This window comes from Meriones unguiculatus, chromosome 10, assembly GCF_030254825.1.
Source record: "Meriones unguiculatus strain TT.TT164.6M chromosome 10, Bangor_MerUng_6.1, whole genome shotgun sequence".
In the NCBI taxonomy this organism is placed as follows: Eukaryota; Metazoa; Chordata; class Mammalia; order Rodentia; family Muridae; genus Meriones; species Meriones unguiculatus.
The window spans coordinates 16,317,192-16,334,211 of record NC_083358.1 but is presented as its reverse complement, the minus strand read 5'-3'; the positions used below and the strand labels follow the sequence as shown (position 1 = coordinate 16,334,211).

The 17,020-nt window shown below is 44.5% G+C and overlaps 1 protein-coding gene across 8 annotated transcripts in view; it reads left to right on the top strand.

The window, feature by feature from the left end:
* Positions 1–17,020, top strand: part of Zfp1 (ZFP1 zinc finger protein) — a 24,844-nt gene extending 7,824 nt beyond the window's left edge. The window contains exons 1-4 of one of the 8 annotated variants that reach the window (XM_060391945.1): positions 2,629–2,646; positions 3,620–3,675; positions 10,833–10,959; positions 14,911–17,020. In XM_060391945.1, the coding sequence (XP_060247928.1) occupies positions 3,661–3,675; positions 10,833–10,959; positions 14,911–15,980 (1,212 nt within the window). In that variant the 5' untranslated portion in view covers positions 2,629–2,646; positions 3,620–3,660 and the 3' untranslated portion in view covers positions 15,981–17,020. Of the gene's footprint in view, positions 1–2,628; positions 2,647–3,358; positions 3,676–10,832; positions 10,960–14,910 lie in introns of those variants that run through there. The other 7 variants (XM_021632570.2, XM_060391946.1, XM_021632575.2 and 4 more) reach the window with 7 other exon arrangements.

The window sequence follows — 17,020 nt, the reverse complement described above, 5'->3', positions numbered from 1 at the left end:
ACCAATTCCTCCCTTTTAGAAAGAGAGTTTGTGCCATTATGTACTGGAAATATGGAAATCGTGGGTTTGTTTTGTTTTTTTGTTTGTTTGTTTTCTGAGACAGAGTTTCTCTGTGTAGTCTTGGCTGTCCTGGAACTCTGTAGACCAGGCTGGCCTCAGGGATCCACCTGCCTCTGCCTCCAGAGTGCTGGGATTAAAGGTGTGCACCACTACACCCAGCTTGCACTTACACTTTTGAACGGTGTTGGAACTGTTAAAGAAAAAGGAACTTCTGAAGTTGGACTGACTGACTGAATGCATTTTGTATCTAGGGACAAGAGTTGGAAGGTGAGGCTTAAAATTAATGTTTGTCTGTCGGGTTGACAAATGGAAGACTTGTGATAGTTAATATTGTCAACTAGACAGGATCTAGAATCACCTAGGAGACAAAGAGGGCATGTCTTTGAGAGAGCTTTTGTATGGGTTAGTTGAGGTGGGGAGACTCCCATGATCAGGACTGGGTGAAAAGGAGAAACAAGAGGATCAGTTTCATCTGTGCTTCTGACAACGACTCTGTGATCAGTTGCCCTCATGCTCCTGCCGCCGTGAGTTTTCTGTCCTGATGGACAGTACTCAAACTGTGAGCCCAAACAAACCCCTTTCTTGAGTTGATTTTGCCAGATGTTTGGTCACAGCAGTGAGAAGAGCAACCAGTACACTTGCCGTTCCTCGAAAATGTTGAATTTGTCTCTTAGTTTGGAGAAGGGGGCAGTGAGGTGGCTGTTAACTCTACCTGCTAGTTTAGCTTCCTGGTGCTAATGCAAAACCAAGCTGCTGTGCCTGTGTGAAAGCAGCAGAGCCTGGCAGGGAGGAGGCCCTATAACTGGTGATGTAATGGCTGGCTTTGAGTGGCAACTTGACACAAGCCAGAGTCATCAGAGAGAAAGGAGCCTCAGATGAGGAAAGGCCTCCATGAGAGCCAGCTGTGAGGCATTTTCTCAATGAGTGGTCAGTGGGGATGTCCTTGCCTATGGTGGGTGGTGCCATCCCTGGCTGGTGGTCCTGGGCTCTATAAGAAAGCAGGCTGAGCAGGCCGTGGGAAGCAAACCAGTAAGCAGCACCCCTGCATGGCCTCTGCTCCTGCCTCCAGGTTCTGTCCTGCTTGAGTTCCTGTCCTGACTTCCTCCAGTAGTGGACTGTGATCTGGGAGTGTAAGCCCAGTAAACCGTTTCCTCCCCAATTTGCTTTTTGGTCACGGCGTTTTGTTGCAACAATAGAAACCCTAACTAAGACAGTTACCATCCCTCAGCCCGGATGATGAATTTTGCTTAATTCCAATTAGAAATTACAAAGAGGCCGATACTGTCATCAGATGAGGCTTTGTCAGGGCCTATGGTGGAGCTTCCAGGAGGCAGCACATGGAGGGGTTGTCCTTTGAGAAAGCAGTGAGTAAAGCTCATGTAGTTGGCTTGACATGTGGCTTGCACAGGTGTGCAGCAACTGGTTTGTACAGGGTAGGATTTCTGCATGAGTATTGTTTTGTTTTTGCTGTTAGAGACAGCAAACCCAGAGTAGCTCACACTAGCCTAGATGGAACTTACTTTATACCCTCGTCTTGTCTGGATAGAACTTACTGTGTAGCCCAGGCTAGCCTTGAACTCGGGGCAATGGCCCTGCCTCAGCCTTCTGACTGCTAGGATCGTAGGTGTGAAAACACACCCCCAGCTACCTTCTTGTCTCAGTGTTTTGTTATAGCAAATGCCTGAGAGAAACAGCTCCGAAGGGGGTTATTGTGGCTCCTGATTTCAGTCAGTGGTCCCTTGAGCTCATCTTTTTAAATCTAAAGTGACATTGAACATCATGGCAGCGGGGCACATGGTAGAGGCCGCTCGTCTCTGCTCACTTCCTGGCAGCCAGGAAGCAGGAAGACAGGGGCTGCAGACAAGGTTTAACTCCCAGGGTCTACCCTGGCAACATGCTTCCTCTAACTAAGCCCCACCTCCTAGTTTTCACTAATGCTACCATGAAAGTCCATTGGGCATTAAGCCATAGATGAAGGCATGTCCTCGTGGTTCAGTCACTTGTCAATGATTGAACCTGGCAGCTGGGGGCCAGCCAAGCCTTTGACTTTTGAGCCTTTCAGGGGTTCACCTCATCGCCAAACCTTGGCAGCCATGGAGCTATACTCTAAGCCCTTAGCATTTTCCTATTTTTTTCCCCTTGTGATTTCTGTCTTTGCTGGAGTTCCTTATTCTTTCATATTTCCCTTTTACATTAAAAACTGTTGTAGAGAGACTCTTGTGCACTGTATGGAAGCATCACCTGTCAATAAAAAGCTGATTGGCCTATTAGCTGAGGCAGGAATAGGAGATAGGAGTTCCAGCAGGGAGAGAAATGAACTCTGGGATAGTCAGAAACTGGAGGAAAGGTAACCAGCCTTGTGGCACATATTAAATAGACACGTGGGTAAAATAAATTATGAGCTAGTCAGGGAACGAGCCAAAGCTTCTGGCCTAGGTGTTTATTCATAAATATAGTCTCAGAGTCGTTATTTCGGAAGCTGGGGTACAGGAGAAAAAGCACGGAGTTATATATTAGTTTGGAGATCATAGTTACTTTAAATTATTGACAGCCTCAGGAGTTGGGGTTCTGTTTTCTCTCTTGATGGTGGGATGTCTTATTTCTGCCTTTTTTTCTGTGTGTCTCATCATGTTTGATTGAAAGTAGGTATTGCCAGGGGCTAGTGTAGAGAATTTTTAATTCTGAACATGGCTGTCTGGCAGATCACATCCAAAGACCTTCTAGGTTTGCGTGATCCAGCTGGAATATAAAAATATCTTTAATCCAGGAGATAGAGGCAAGCAGATCTTGCCTGTTATAGAGCAAGTTTCAGGTAAAGAAAAGCTTAGGTCCAGGCATAGTGGTACATGCCTTTAATCCCAAACAATGAAGTTAAAGTTAATTTGTAGAAGGGAGCACCCATGTTTGAAAGTGATGTCTAATTGAGTGGCAGAAACAGTGATGAATTAGAGAAAGACCTGACAGACTAGGATACATCCAACTCTCATGAGAAGAGAGAGGAAGGGAAAGCTACTGAAGGGGCAATGAGAGAGAGAAGACTAGTTTTACTGGGACAGTAATAGAGAAATGGGTTGCAGAGGGAGAACGTAGGTGAAGACCAAATGAGCCAGAGAATGAGGAGCCAGGAAGTGAGAGCAGATTGCTGGAGTTAGTTTTAGTTTGAGGCCAAACAGCAATTCAGAGACCAAGAGAAATGCCAGACTGTATAAATTAGCTGGGAGAGGAGTTTGAGCCAGAACAGCTGAGTTGAACCAGCCAGCCCAGAGCTCAGTAAGAACTGGGAGGGGGGGGGAAGGCCACTATTAAGCAATTAAGCATTAAGTCTCGGAGGCTGAAAACATTGTAGGCCTAGGTTAATCGTACAGAGGCTGGACGCTTCCAGAATTAGGCCTAGGTTAACTGAGAAGGCAGTGAGCCTCCAGACAACAATTGAGCCAGGCATATAAACGTTTCTTTTACAGGGTAGTAATGTTCAGGTTGTGTAGTAGTGCGAACAAAACATTTTGGGTACCAGGCAGGCCAGATCCAGAGTAACAAGCTTCCTTTTCTTCTCTTCCAGTTGTGCCTTCGTGCTGCAGTGCCTTGACCCAACCGCAGAAAATGATGGGGTTCCAGGTGAGTTGTCGGTCTGTTACGCATTTGTCTTCTCAGTGCGCTTGTAGACTGTTATGTTTATAGAAAATGAGGGAGTTTTGACAGTTCATGTGCGGGGCTTTTTATGTGGGAGCATAAGTTTTCAACTCATTTGGGTGAATACCAAGGATTGCTGGACCATATAGTAAAAGCATGACAATTTTTGCAAGAAACTATGACACTATCTTCCAAGTGGCTCTAACACTGCAGTCTCAACATCAGTGAGTAAGAGCTTCCACATTCTTGCCAGCATTTGGCATGGCCAGGATTCTAGATTTGATCATTTTGATGAGTACGTAAAAGTACTTTGTTGCAATATTCAGTTCTCTGACACTTTCCCAACCTTTGTGTGTGTGAAGTGGCCAGATCTATTGCTTAGTTTTTAATCAGGAGATTTGTTTTCTTGACTTTTAAGGATTGTTTGTTCATGTCTCATTATGTAGCCCTGAGAATTCTGCCAACCTGTAAGTATAGCTATCCTGATAGTATGTGTCCTGGGACTGGAGAAATGACCACAGGATGAATTTGGAGATCAGTGGATGGACATCAACCAAAACTCCGTGCATTGTATGATCTCCATAAGCCCTTACCTTAATGAGAGGACAACAATGTTTCTTGGGGTCTCCTGAAATGTCAGTTCAGAATAGTCAGGTTGCTTCCTTTCCCCCAGTGTAAGTTACCCTCATAAAAGGCTGTCGGTCCCTCTGGGGAAGGACTATGGAAAGGATAAGAGTAAAACTTTTAGTATTTATTGTCCTTCCTCAGGACCTGACCACTTTCACTTGTTTGAGAATTTTTCCACTTATACAGCTGCTAGGAAAACAAAACAAACAGGCAATAGGATTCTTATCTATTTCCTGGAACTGTCATGATTGATTAGCTAGTACCAAAGGTCCGTGTGAGTCATGCCATTACAAAATCCACTGTACCTGTGCTGACCATTACAGATTAGGCCGTTGTGGACATTGCTTTGTCTGTGCTGCCCTTTATGATAAGTGCAATCACCTTGCCTTTAGCGATTCCGTGCTGCCACCTGGCCCCTGCTACCTGGGGGCTGATTAAACTCCAGCAGAGCAGCAGCCCCAGCCCGAAGGTGTGGCACGAGGAAAGGGTCAACAACAAAGCTCTTCAGTGTGCTGGTGGCCCTGTCACGTCACCCTTTTGCATCTTACAGGACTAGTGAAGGGCGTGTCTTCTGGGCCTTCCCAATGTGGAGGATTAGGTTTTACACAGGGAACCCACTCTAGCATTGCATTTTCCCTGAGCCTTAAAATCCCTTCATCAACGCTAAGCCTAAATGCTTCAGCCAACCGTTCAGACTTTTAACACCTTGGTTTGTTTGTTTGAAACAGGGTTTCACTGTGTAGCCCTGGCTGTCCTAAAATTCACTCTGTAGACCAAGCTGACCTCAAACTTAGAGATCCACCTGCCTCTTCCTCCTAAGTGCTGGAATTAAAGTTGGGGCGCCACCACCACCTGGCTTGACATGTTTTTTTTTAACTGTGGAAGCTTCCCTATCAAACCTAGAAGCTCCACTCAGAGGGCCCATATTAATAAACTCAGCCCTACCCAGTTTTGCATACCTTCCATCATTATCCACACCCTTCAAATCCATTCCCACCCGTATCCCTCAGACTTCTGCTTGAACAAACTAGTGAACTCATTAAGTTCTTCAGTCTAGTGCACCTCCTGTGGATACATTTCCTCCGGGGCCTCTTTAGCCTTAGGGCTATTTGTAGGTCTAGAGGCAGCTATTGTTGAGTGCTGTGACGTCAGTATTGTCTTGCCTGGCATCTCCTTCAGAGAAAGTCACTGCTGGTTTAGTAGTCAATGAAGGATTATTTTCCTCAATCAAAAGTAGAAAAGGCAACATTTCAGGGATGGGGCTGGGGTTACATCAGGTGAGATAAACCCTTGAGAATCTGAGGATTCAAGTTCTCAGCCTCAGTCCTCCCACGATTCTCTGTCCCATTACGGGACTCTGTAACCCTTTCGTTCACTGCTGACACTCTCTGAGGCTGCTTTCTTTGTAATTCAGCCAACCTTATAATGGGGGCTTGGTTTGATTTTCCACAACTTGAGCTCTGTGGCTGCTGAAGAGAAGATTCTCTTCCAGGGTATACTTGGAAACCTTTAGACTGTGCAGATCTGGAGTCGGTGACTTTTATTACTGAGTTTGTCCTTCACCTGCGATGCTAGAAGTGGGTTAATTTTATCACGGAGCTCAATTGTATGGAGATGCTGGAGCAACTGATCAGCATCATTTTCTTTATTTTTCTACAAATTGTCAAAAGTTTTCTATACTTAGTGACAGCTTCTCACACTTGATGAATCAAATGAACTTGCCTCTAAATTTGTAGAATAAGCCACACCCTGGGCTTTCAGTGCTCTCTGAGCTTCTAGAAGAGGTTTCAGTAACTGGAGGTGGTGTTGGCAAATTGGAAAGCTTATCCTAGGTGCTTTAAAAAAAATTCATCTTTAGAGCCAGGTGTTATATAATGTCTATATATACAGTGTAATATGTATAAATAAATGTATATTTATTTATAATATATAAATCACATGTGTGTATGTGTGTGCATGTGAGTATGATTAGAATGGTTTGGTGTGCAGGCTTTGGTCCAGCTAGTCCAACAATGGCTGTCTACAAACTGAAGGTCTAAGAATACAGTAGTAGTTCAGTCCTCAAAGCTGGATGTCCCAGCTTATCTTCAGGATATGCTGGAATCACAAAGAGGCTCTAATGCCAGTGAAGGAATAGGCTTGGCAGGGAGAGCAAGAGCAAGCAGGCTGAGAGAGCAAGTTTCTTTCTTCTGTGTCCTTTATGTAGGCTGCCAGCAGATGGTGTGGTCCAGATGAAAGATGGATCCCCCCACCTCGGAAGAATCAAAAGTAAAATCGGGTCTCCACACTTAAAATGACTTAATTAAAAACAAATAAACAAACCCCTCACAGTTATACCCAGCCACTTGGGTTTTAGTTAATTCCAGTTGTAGTCAGGTTGACAATTAAGAATATCCATCACAGGATGTTTTGTATGATGCGTGCCTTCACAGATTATATGCGTTAGTGATTTCCTGAGTTACCAGCAACGCATTGGTAGCAAACTAAGAGATAAAAGCACTTCCCCTAGGAGCCATTTAACCAGAGTGAGTTCAGGTGTGAATTCTCTATATCATGCTCCCTATATCTTCTGTTCTGTGTCCTATGAGTCTGAATCTGCCCAACAGCTTCCGTGTGAATTTGTCCCTGTGTCTGTCTGCTCTGTAATGGTGTCTATATGTGCAGTATGTGTCTGTGTGTGAGTGGGGTCTGTCCCTGATACAGGGCTTTGCTCTGTCTTTACCGAACACCAGAAAGCATCACATGGGGAATGGGATACCCTACCAAAACTTTTAACAGAGTGCTCCAAGGGATTAAGTCCCTGATCCCAGCTGACCCAGATAACAAACATTATTATCAGCCAGTAACCATGAATGGTTGCTTTCAACCTTTCTGGTGGATTTTAGGAAGTTGCCTTCAACTTCTGTATTTGCCGCTTTCAGCAAATGATACACATGATTACTCTGGGTCAGGGGCACAGGAAACATACTTAAGATTAATGCTAGGCATTAGCTTAGGTTGTACAAGTTGATTACGTAGTAAACCCAAGCCAACTATGGTTGGTTATTACATTGTTCTCGGAAAGACAGAGTAAATGAAGTTTGAATGCACAGCATGCTGGCCATCTTAAATTTTAAGGGTATTACTAACTTTGGCTGTGAGGTCCAGCAAAAGTTCCATTCTCTTAGAATGTAAGAGATGTTTTCAGAATATTGCATTGCAACATACGTCTGTGTACCACATAAGTACCTGGTGCTCCTGGAGGCAAGAAGAGGGTATCTGATGCCCGGCACTGGAGTTACAGACAGTGATGAGCTGCCATGTGGTTGCTGGGAATTGAATCCAGGTCCTCTGGAAGGGAAGAGCAGTCAGTGCTCTTAACACTGAGCCATCTCTGCAGTTCCTGTGCATTATAAATACTTTATCAGATAAGTGCTTTTCAAAGAAAAAAAAATGTTTTCATTTTTGGTATTTTAAAAAAATATTTGTTTATTTATTTATTATGTATGTACAGTTCTACCTTACATGTGTGCCTGCACATCAGAAGAGGGCACCAGATCTCATAATAGATGGTTATAATCTACCATGTGGTATGTGGTTGCTTAGGATTGAACTCAGGACCTCTGGAAGAACAACCAGTGCTCTTAACCTCTGGTTTCTCTGTGTAACAGCCTTGGTTGTCCTGGACTTTGTAGACCAGGCTGGCCTCGAACTCCAGAGTGCTGGGATTAAAGGCATGGGCCACCACACCTGGTTACTGGTTACAAAGAATTTTTTAGTTTGTAATTCATCTTTTTGATTACTCAGTGGCTTAAGTTTAGGTTTATTTTTCTGTTTGAGCTAGGGTTTCACTATGTAGCTCACGTTGTTCAAGCCTGCCTTGAAATCCTGGTCATCCCACATCAGCTTCCCAAGCACTAGAATTACAGGTGTGCACCACCATACCAGATAACGTCTTTTGAAGTTGTTCCTTAGGAGAGCATAGATAGCATCCTCATCCTCTGCTTCATTTTTTTTTTAAATGTTTTGAGGGGTGTGGTTCTCACATCTTTAATCCCAGCACTCAGGAGGCAGGGGCAGCTGGACCTCTGTAAATTCAGCTCCAAGTAGCGCAACATAATGAGACTGTCTCACAGACCTTTTCTTTTCTTTTCTTCTCTCTCTCTTTTTTTTTTTTTTTTTTTTTTTTTTTTTTTTTTTTTATGAGACAGGGTCTCTCTGTAGATTTGGCTGTCCTGGACTGTTCCAGGACTGGCCTGGAACTCACAGAGGTCCACCTGCCTCTGCCTCTGCTAAGATTACAGCTTGCAACACCGCATCTAGTTTTAAAAAACTGTGTGTGTGTGTGTGTGTGTGTGTGTGTGTGTGTGTGTGTGTGTGCTACAGCATGCGTGTTTTGGTTTTCAGAAGTTGGCTCTTTTTCCTTCCTGTGGGTTCCAGGGATTGAACTCAGGGTTGTCAGGCTTACCACTGAGTCATATGCCAGCCCTTGTTCCTAATTCTTTGTGTAATAACAATGTACATAATAAAGTGCTAGGGAGGGATATAGCTCAGCTAATAGTGCACCTGCCTTGCATCCTTGAGGCCTTGGGCTTGATCCCTAGTACCCCCAACACCCCAGAAGAGAAACCATGTGCAGTGTGGGTGATCTGTACACACCTGGGTTAAGACGTGATCTGCTCCCTATAATGCCATCTCAGCTGAGCCCTTCTGACAGGGAGATTGTTTTTAATTTTTAATTAGATTTAAAAAATTTTGTGTGCATAGGGTGGGGTTCGGGGCCTGTGCCATAGTATACATGTGGAGGTCGGAGGACAACTTATTTGCAAGGGTTGTTTTTTTTTTCCACCATATGGTAAGGAATTCAGATCTTCAGGCTTGACGGTAAGCACCTTTACCCAAGTAACCATCTCATTGGCCCTTTCTTTGTGTTCAGATTACATTAGCCAGTGCCGAGAGAACAAGTGACTCATACATTGCTGGCGGCAAAATAAAAGATAGTCTAACTGGCAAGCGCAATGAGGCAGTCCTTAGCCTACTTATCTAGGACTTGTATGCAAAGTTTGCTGGGATATGAGCCATGAGAAGTTCCTGGGTCATAGTCTAGTAGCTTTCCCGAAAGGTCACAGAAGTCATTACAAGGTCATGAGAAGCATAAGGAAACACAGAGCTCTACACTGTTGGCGCAGCTGGCCGGATCAGAGTGTGCATCAGTATTTAGTGTTCAGTAAGGCTGCGATCGGCAGAGCGAGATGCTCAGTGTTTGGTGCATCTTGGCTTACCGCTTGCCTGCCAGCTCTTGGCAGTTGGTCAAAAGCAGGCAGGTCTGTTAGATGGGTGGACTGAGTGTCTTCTGATCCAGGGCAGCTTGGTGTGGCAGGGGGAGAGAAATGTACTTAGCACATGCCCAGGACAAACCAGGGTGAGTAAGAAGCTGCACGGAGGGCAGGCTTGGCTAAAATCTGGCAGCAGCAGCAGCAGCTATCTTGATGCTAGGCCTCAGAATGCCTGGGTTTGAATTCCTTCCAGTCCACACTAGAAGCGGTCTGGTGTCCTCACAGTCGCTGCTCATCTGCAAACTCTTCCTGGGCATTTCTGCCCATTTGTCCCTTCCTGTGTCCTTTTCTGTGTTCTTTTTTTGAGATGAGGTCACTTCATGGCAGTGGTTCTCAACCTGTGGGTTGTGACCCCTCTGGGGTCCCATTAACAGATATCCTGCATATCAGATATTTATAATTCATAACAGTAGAAATATCAGTTACAAAGTAGCAACAAAATAAATTTATGGTTGGAGGGATGACCAGTATTAAAGGGTAGCAGCATTAGGAAGGTTGAGAACCACTGTTCTGTGGATAGATGGACCAGGATGACCTCTAACTCACAGAGATCCACCTGCCTCTGCCTCCCGAGTGCTGGATTAAAGGCACGATCCTGGCTGCAGTGCATTTTTCAGTGGTTCCATAAGAAGGGGTGAGAAACACGCTTTTTTTTTTTTTTGATTGATTTATTATTGATACAGCATTTTTGCCTGCATGTGTGTCTGCACACCAGAAGAGGACACAAGATCTCGTTAAAGATGGTTGTGAGTCACCATATGGTTGCTGAGAATTGAGCTCAGGACCTTTGGAAGAACAGCTAGTGTTCTTAACCCTTGAGCCATCCCTCCAGCCCCTGAGAAACATACTTTTCAGACCTTGTGTTTTTGAAAGATCTTCATTTTCCTGTTATTTGATGCAGACCTCTGCATCAGTGTGGATTTGCCTCTTTCTAGTTATTTTGAGACCTGGCTAGGTTGAAATTTGTTGTGTAGACCAGGCTGCCCTCAAACTCAGGTCCACCAGCCTCTACCTCCTAAGTGCTAGGGTTCAAGGTATGCACCACTACACCTGTGCTGAAAAGCGGTCCTCACTGAGGCTGAACAGGCAGCGCAGTTGGTGTTACGGTGAGCAGCTTCCAGTGTGGCCAGAGTGAGTTTTCATGCATCCTTTCTCAGTCTCCCAAAGCTAACCACGTTAGACCGAAACGTGTCATTTCAGGGATCGGTGTCATTCACTGATGTAACTGTGGACTTCACCCAGGAGGAGTGGGAGCAACTGGACCCTTCTCAGAGGATTCTCTACATGGATGTAATGCTGGAGAACTACAGCAACTTACTTTCAGTGGGTAAGGACAGCCTTGGGGATCGGATCTTTCAGCTGGAATGGCAGGACTTGTAGAGAGTGTGGTTAGAACGGTCAGTGTAGAATTCTCTGGGGAAGCTATGAGCAGGAAAATGAAAGGCTTGTGGAAGTGAAATCTGAGGTTTTGAACAGTTTGGGCATATTTGAGATTTTTTTTTTTTTTAAGACAAGGGTTCATCTATCCCAGCCTCGCCTTGAACCCCATTGTTCAATTCCAGAACCATGTAGAGATGACTGAGAACTCAGGATGACCTGTACTTCTTATCCTGTCACACGTCCAGATGTTCATCTCTCCACATTTATCAGTGCCTGCCTCACACACGAGTACTGGGTGTTAGGGTTATTCTCAGTTGACCAGAATGATGCTTTGTATTTTAGCTTGTGGGAATTGGCACAGATTTTTAAAATACAAGAATGACATTGTATCAATGTCACTAGACATTTAGACAAAGTAGGAGCAGGATCATAAGGAGTGGCTAGTAATACAATCAGGCTTTTAAAGGTCTAGACCAGGGCAGAGTAATGCCCCTTTAGATCTGTTCAGGTAAATAGCATCATAATGCAGCCACCCTCAGCAGCCTCTGTAAGAAAGCCTTAAACCCAGTGTGTGATTGTAAGGGCATGTCTTTCCATAAAGGCATGTGCCACCACGACCAGCTAACCCCAAGATCTTGCTGTCTATCTGAGAGGTGTCTTCAGAGGCACGGAGCACCACAACGTAATTTTCTCTGCAGGCCTGTGAGAAATGCTCACTTTAAAGTGATTTTGTGGGGCTGGAGAGTTGACTCATTGGTTAACAGTGTATACTATATGCTTTTGCAGAGGACTTGAGTTTGGTTCCCATTACCCATATTAGGCAGCTCACAACCACCTGGAACACCAGCTCCAGAGGGATCTGAAGCCCATGGCTCTGATGGCACCTGTACCCATACACAGGCCTGAGTACAGACATTAAAGAAAAACAAGTGCTGGGCATGGTGGTGCAGGCCTTTAATCCCAGGATTAAAGGAAGGCAGAGACAGACGGATGGATCTCTGTGAGTTTGAGGCCAGCCTGGTCTGCAAAGCAAGTTCAGGATAGCCAGGGTTTGTTGATCAAAGAATCATCAAAAATCAAATCCTGTCTTGAAAAACAAAAACAAAAACGACAAACAGACATCTTTTTGGACCAGTGAGGAGGTGGCTCAGTGGGTAAAGGTGCTTGCTCAAGCCCAGTATCCTGAGTGTGATCCCTCGGGCCCATATTGGTAGAGGGAGCAGACTTAAGGCAATTATCCCCTGACCTCACTCACGTGCCATGGCATGCAGGCATGGGTGCTCACATTTATCACACACACACACACACACACACACACACACACAATAAGTAAAAAGTATAAGTTGGGTATAGTGTTACACACTTTTAATACCAGCACCAAGGAAGCAGATGCAGAGAGATCTCTGTGAGTTCAAGGCCAGTCTGGTCTACACGAAGAGTTCCAGAGTAGCCAGGGCTCTCGCCATGAAATGAGTGGTGGTGGGCTGAAGAGACAGTTCAGTGATTAAGAGTACTCCAGAGAATATGTGTTTTGATTTTTAGCGTTTATATGAGGCTAACGGTCTTCTGGTCCCTGGGGGCACTGCAAACGTATGTCTGTATACGGACATAGCATGCAGGTAAAACACCCATGCATATAAAATAAAAGTAAATAAACCTTTTAAAAAAATTATTTTATGTATAGGTGGTTTGCCTGCCCATATGTGTGTGTCCCATGTGTATGCCTGGTGCCTGTAGAGGCTAGAAGAGAGCACTGGAGAACATTGGAGGCTCAGATGCTTGTGAGCCACCATGTGGGTGTGGGGATTGAACCCAGATCTTCTGGAAGAACACCCAGTGCTCTTAGCCTCTGAGTCATCTTTCCAGCACTATACATGTTTTAAAAATAAGTTATTTTCAGGGTGGGGGAGATTGTGCAAGTGGATTCCCAGAGCCCACAGAAGGGCTGGATGGGAGCCTCTTTGGAAGGGCTAGTAAGACTGAGCACATCAGTGAGCTCTGGGTTTGACTGAGAGACCCTGCCTGACTGAATACAGAAGAAGAGCAGTGGAAGATGATTTCCGACATCAACCATGAATCTCCACCTGCATGTGCACTCAGATACATGCAGACATGCACATCACAGGTACATGAAAATAAGAAAAGGAAAAGCTCTGAGTTATTTGGGGGCTGGTGAGGCGGCACAGTACCTAAAGGCCCTTGCCCTACCACTTTCATGACCTGACTTTAATCCTAGAACCTGTATAAAGGTCAAAGGGAAAAGATACTCCTTCCTCACATTTTTTTGCTTGTTTGTATTTTGGAGACAGGGTCTGGCGGTGTGGCCCTCGCTATCTGGACTCATTGTGTAGACCATGCTAGCCTCAAACTTGTAGAGATCCACCTGCTGGGATTAAAGATTTGGGCTACTATGCCCGCCCAATTTTTTTTTTTAAATATTTTGATGTAAGAGGTGTAACATGTTGGTAGAGTGTTTGCATAGCAAAAAGAAAGTTGTGGATTGGATTCATAGCACCTCATAGTAAAGCAGTCATGGGGTTATACACATGTAATTCTAGCACTTGTGATATAGAGGCAGGAGGACCCAGAGTTCAGAGTTATCCTTCACTATATAAGGAATTAGAGGCCACCCTGGGATACACAAGAGCCAATCTCAAGAAAAGATTTTAAAAGTCAGAGCTGGAGAGATGGCTCAGTACATATTTGCAGCTGGGCAGTGGTGGTGCATGCCTTTAATCCGCAGAGGCAGGCAGATCTCTGTGAGTTCCGGGACAGCCAAAGCTACCAGAAAACAAAATGAAAAAGAGAACTTACTTGCTGCTCTTCCAGAGGACCTTGGTTCAGTTCCCAGCACCCAAATGGTGGCTCACAACTATCTGTAATTTCAGTTCCAGAGACTGTGGCACCTTCTTCCTAGCCTCTGTGAGTACTAGGCACACACTTGGTACACAGCTATACATACACACACGCAAAAGCAAAATACCCACACATACTGAAAAAAAAATTCTTTGCAGCCAGTTGTTGTGACACATGCCAGTAGTAAAAAGGATTGCTGGAAATTTTAGGCCAGCCTGGTCTACATAGTGAAACCCAGTCTCAGAAAGGATAAAAACAGTACAGAGCAGAGTGGACCAATGTTGGCATGCCACTGCCATCTAGACCGAAGTCAGTCACAGATGGCCACTCTCCCTGGGCCTGTTCCTCTAACATCACCTGCATGCTTTCTTGGTCTCTAGGCTAACTAGTTAGTGTCGTGAGAGGACTGGGGAATCTTCATTCCTGAACTGCTGTTTTCCCATGTCATCTTATGCTGATCTTTATTTTTGTTTGTGACCACAGGGAGGAAGTTAGTTGTTGAGAGAGGATCTTTTTGTATAGTCCAGACTACCCTTAAACTCAGGCTAGACTTCTCAAGTCTGCATTTGGAGTGTTAGGATTATAGGATTATAGCCACAGTGTCCCAGCTTTGACCTTTGTTTATTTTTTTTTCTACCCACTTCTTTTTTTTTGTTTAGTTTATTTTCCAAGACAGCATTTCTGGGTGTAGCCCTGGTTGCCCTAGAACTTGCTCTATAGACCAGGCTGGCCTTGGACTCACAGAGATCTGCCTGCCTCTGCCTCCTGAGTGCTGGAATTAAAGGTATGCACCACCAATGCCCAGCTTTTTCTGCCCACTTTAAGGTCATTTTGTCCTCAGGAACCCCCTCTTCCCAGCATGTATTTATTTTCCATCTAAAGCTTAAGAGGAGAGAAAGATTTGCACTGCAGATTTTTTTTTTTAAATGCTAAGAGACTGGGTTGAAAACCAGAGTCCGCTCTACGATGGGAGCACTTGTGGGGATTTGCCACTCTAACAAAGAGGGATTAAGAAAGTACCTTTCATTGTGCTTTGTCCTAGAAGTGTGGAAGGCTGACGACCAGGTGGAGAAGGATCCCAGAGACCCTGAGAAGCAGATGAGGCCACTTAAAACCCTCAAGAACCAACCACCAACTGAAGAAAGAGGCAGTCTCTTTGGAAAGACATTAAATCTGAACACAGACTTTGTTTCATTAACACAGGTTCCCTATAAATATGATTTATATGAAAAAACTTTGAAATACAATTCAGACTTACTTAGCAGTAGAAGCTGTGTAAGAAAAAAAGCTGATGAATGCAATGGATTTGGGAAAACACTTCTGTATCTGAAGCAAGAGAAGCCCCATGCTGGAGGAGAATATTCAGAATATAATGGAAACGGAAAGGCTCTCAGCCATAAAGAAGTCATCTTTAAACATCAGAAAATTAAGAACCTGGTTCAGCCTTTTGTCTGTAATTACTGTGACAAGGCCTTCTCCTTCAAGTCACTCCTCATTAGTCATAAGAGGATACACACAGGAGAAAAACCCTATGAATGTAATGTGTGCAAGAAAACCTTCTCCCATAAGGCAAACCTCATCAAACATCAGAGAATTCACACCGGAGAGAAACCCTTTGAATGTCCTGAGTGTGGAAAAGCATTTACCCACCAGTCAAACCTTATTGTGCACCAGAGAGCACATATGGAGAAGAAACCCTATGAATGCAATGAATGTGGAAAGACATTTGCTCAGAAGTTTGAGCTCACTACACACCAGAGAATTCATACAGGAGAGCGACCCTATGAGTGCAACGAATGTGCAAAAACCTTCTTTAAGAAGTCAAACCTCATTATACATCAGAAAATTCACACGGGGGAGAAACGCTACGAGTGCAGTGAGTGTGGAAAATCATTTATCCAGAACTCGCAGCTCATCATCCACATGAGAACTCATACTGGGGAAAAGCCCTATGAATGCACTGAATGCGGCAAAACGTTCAGCCAGAGGTCAACTCTTCGGTTACATTTGCGGATCCACACGGGAGAGAAGCCCTACGAGTGTGCCGAGTGCGGGAAAGCCTTCAGCAGAAAGTCCCGGCTCAGCGTCCACCAGAGGCTCCACACAGGCTAGGTCCTGAGGCTGCAGCCAGACTGCACTGTGGAAAACCCACCACACCAGAGTTCTTTCAGGGAGAGCGAGCCCTCAGGCTAAAGGAACTTGGGAAATCATATTGAGATGTAACCTAACTCAAAAACTTCAGAAAAAAGGATACGGCAACAAATATACTGAAAGTTCTAATATCCAGCTAAAGCGCACATGTTCTTGTGTATGTATTTCAGTATCTATCTCTCCATATTCAGCTGTAAATACGCATACCCAGCTCGATTTCCATGAGCTGCTTTGGCTTTTTGTGCTGCTGGGGACCAAATCTAGGGTCTCACCTGTGCTAGCCAAGTTTGTTGATTTTTGTTTTGTTTTTGTGGTTTTTTTCCCCCCACTGATCTACACCCCTAGTCCACAGTTTCAGAGGAAATAGAAAACATATATGGACAGTACCTTAGAGATTTGTATGTAAGGGTATGCCACCAAACACGAATTGTTTTAAATCCGTTATGTAAGTTTAATAGCTCCTGGGAATTTAAACTACCATAGATGAGAATTTCAATCACAGCAGACAAGGTTTCCCATACTCAGCCCCATGTGTGTCTCTGCACCTTTCAACCCAGTGTGCATCTAAAGGAAAGACGTGATGGACCTTAAAGTAGCCTATTTCCCTCTGCAGCTGGCTCGCACAAGTTGCTGTGACAGTGTTACTGCGCTGAAGAAAAAGCAGTACTGCTGGAGTTTTAGCCTGGTTCTGGGTTATGCATATGCAAAGGTCTGAGATAAGTGAGGTCTAGAGAGTAAAAGGAGGCAGGTGTGAACTCTACAGAACAGAATTGTGCTGTACAGGGCATGTCCTCATCTGTCATGCTCTTGTTCTTTCTCCCTGAAGCGTTTACAAGTGCATGTCTGTTTCCAAAATACTGTGTGCTCAGAAAACTATTTTTGAATGTTTCTGTCTTCCTCTTAATGCTTTATGAATTGTCAAAAAAAAAATGGGTAGGGGGTCCTGTTCGCTCAGAAATGTTACATCTCAGAGACTTCAAAGAAAAAAAGAATTGTCAAGA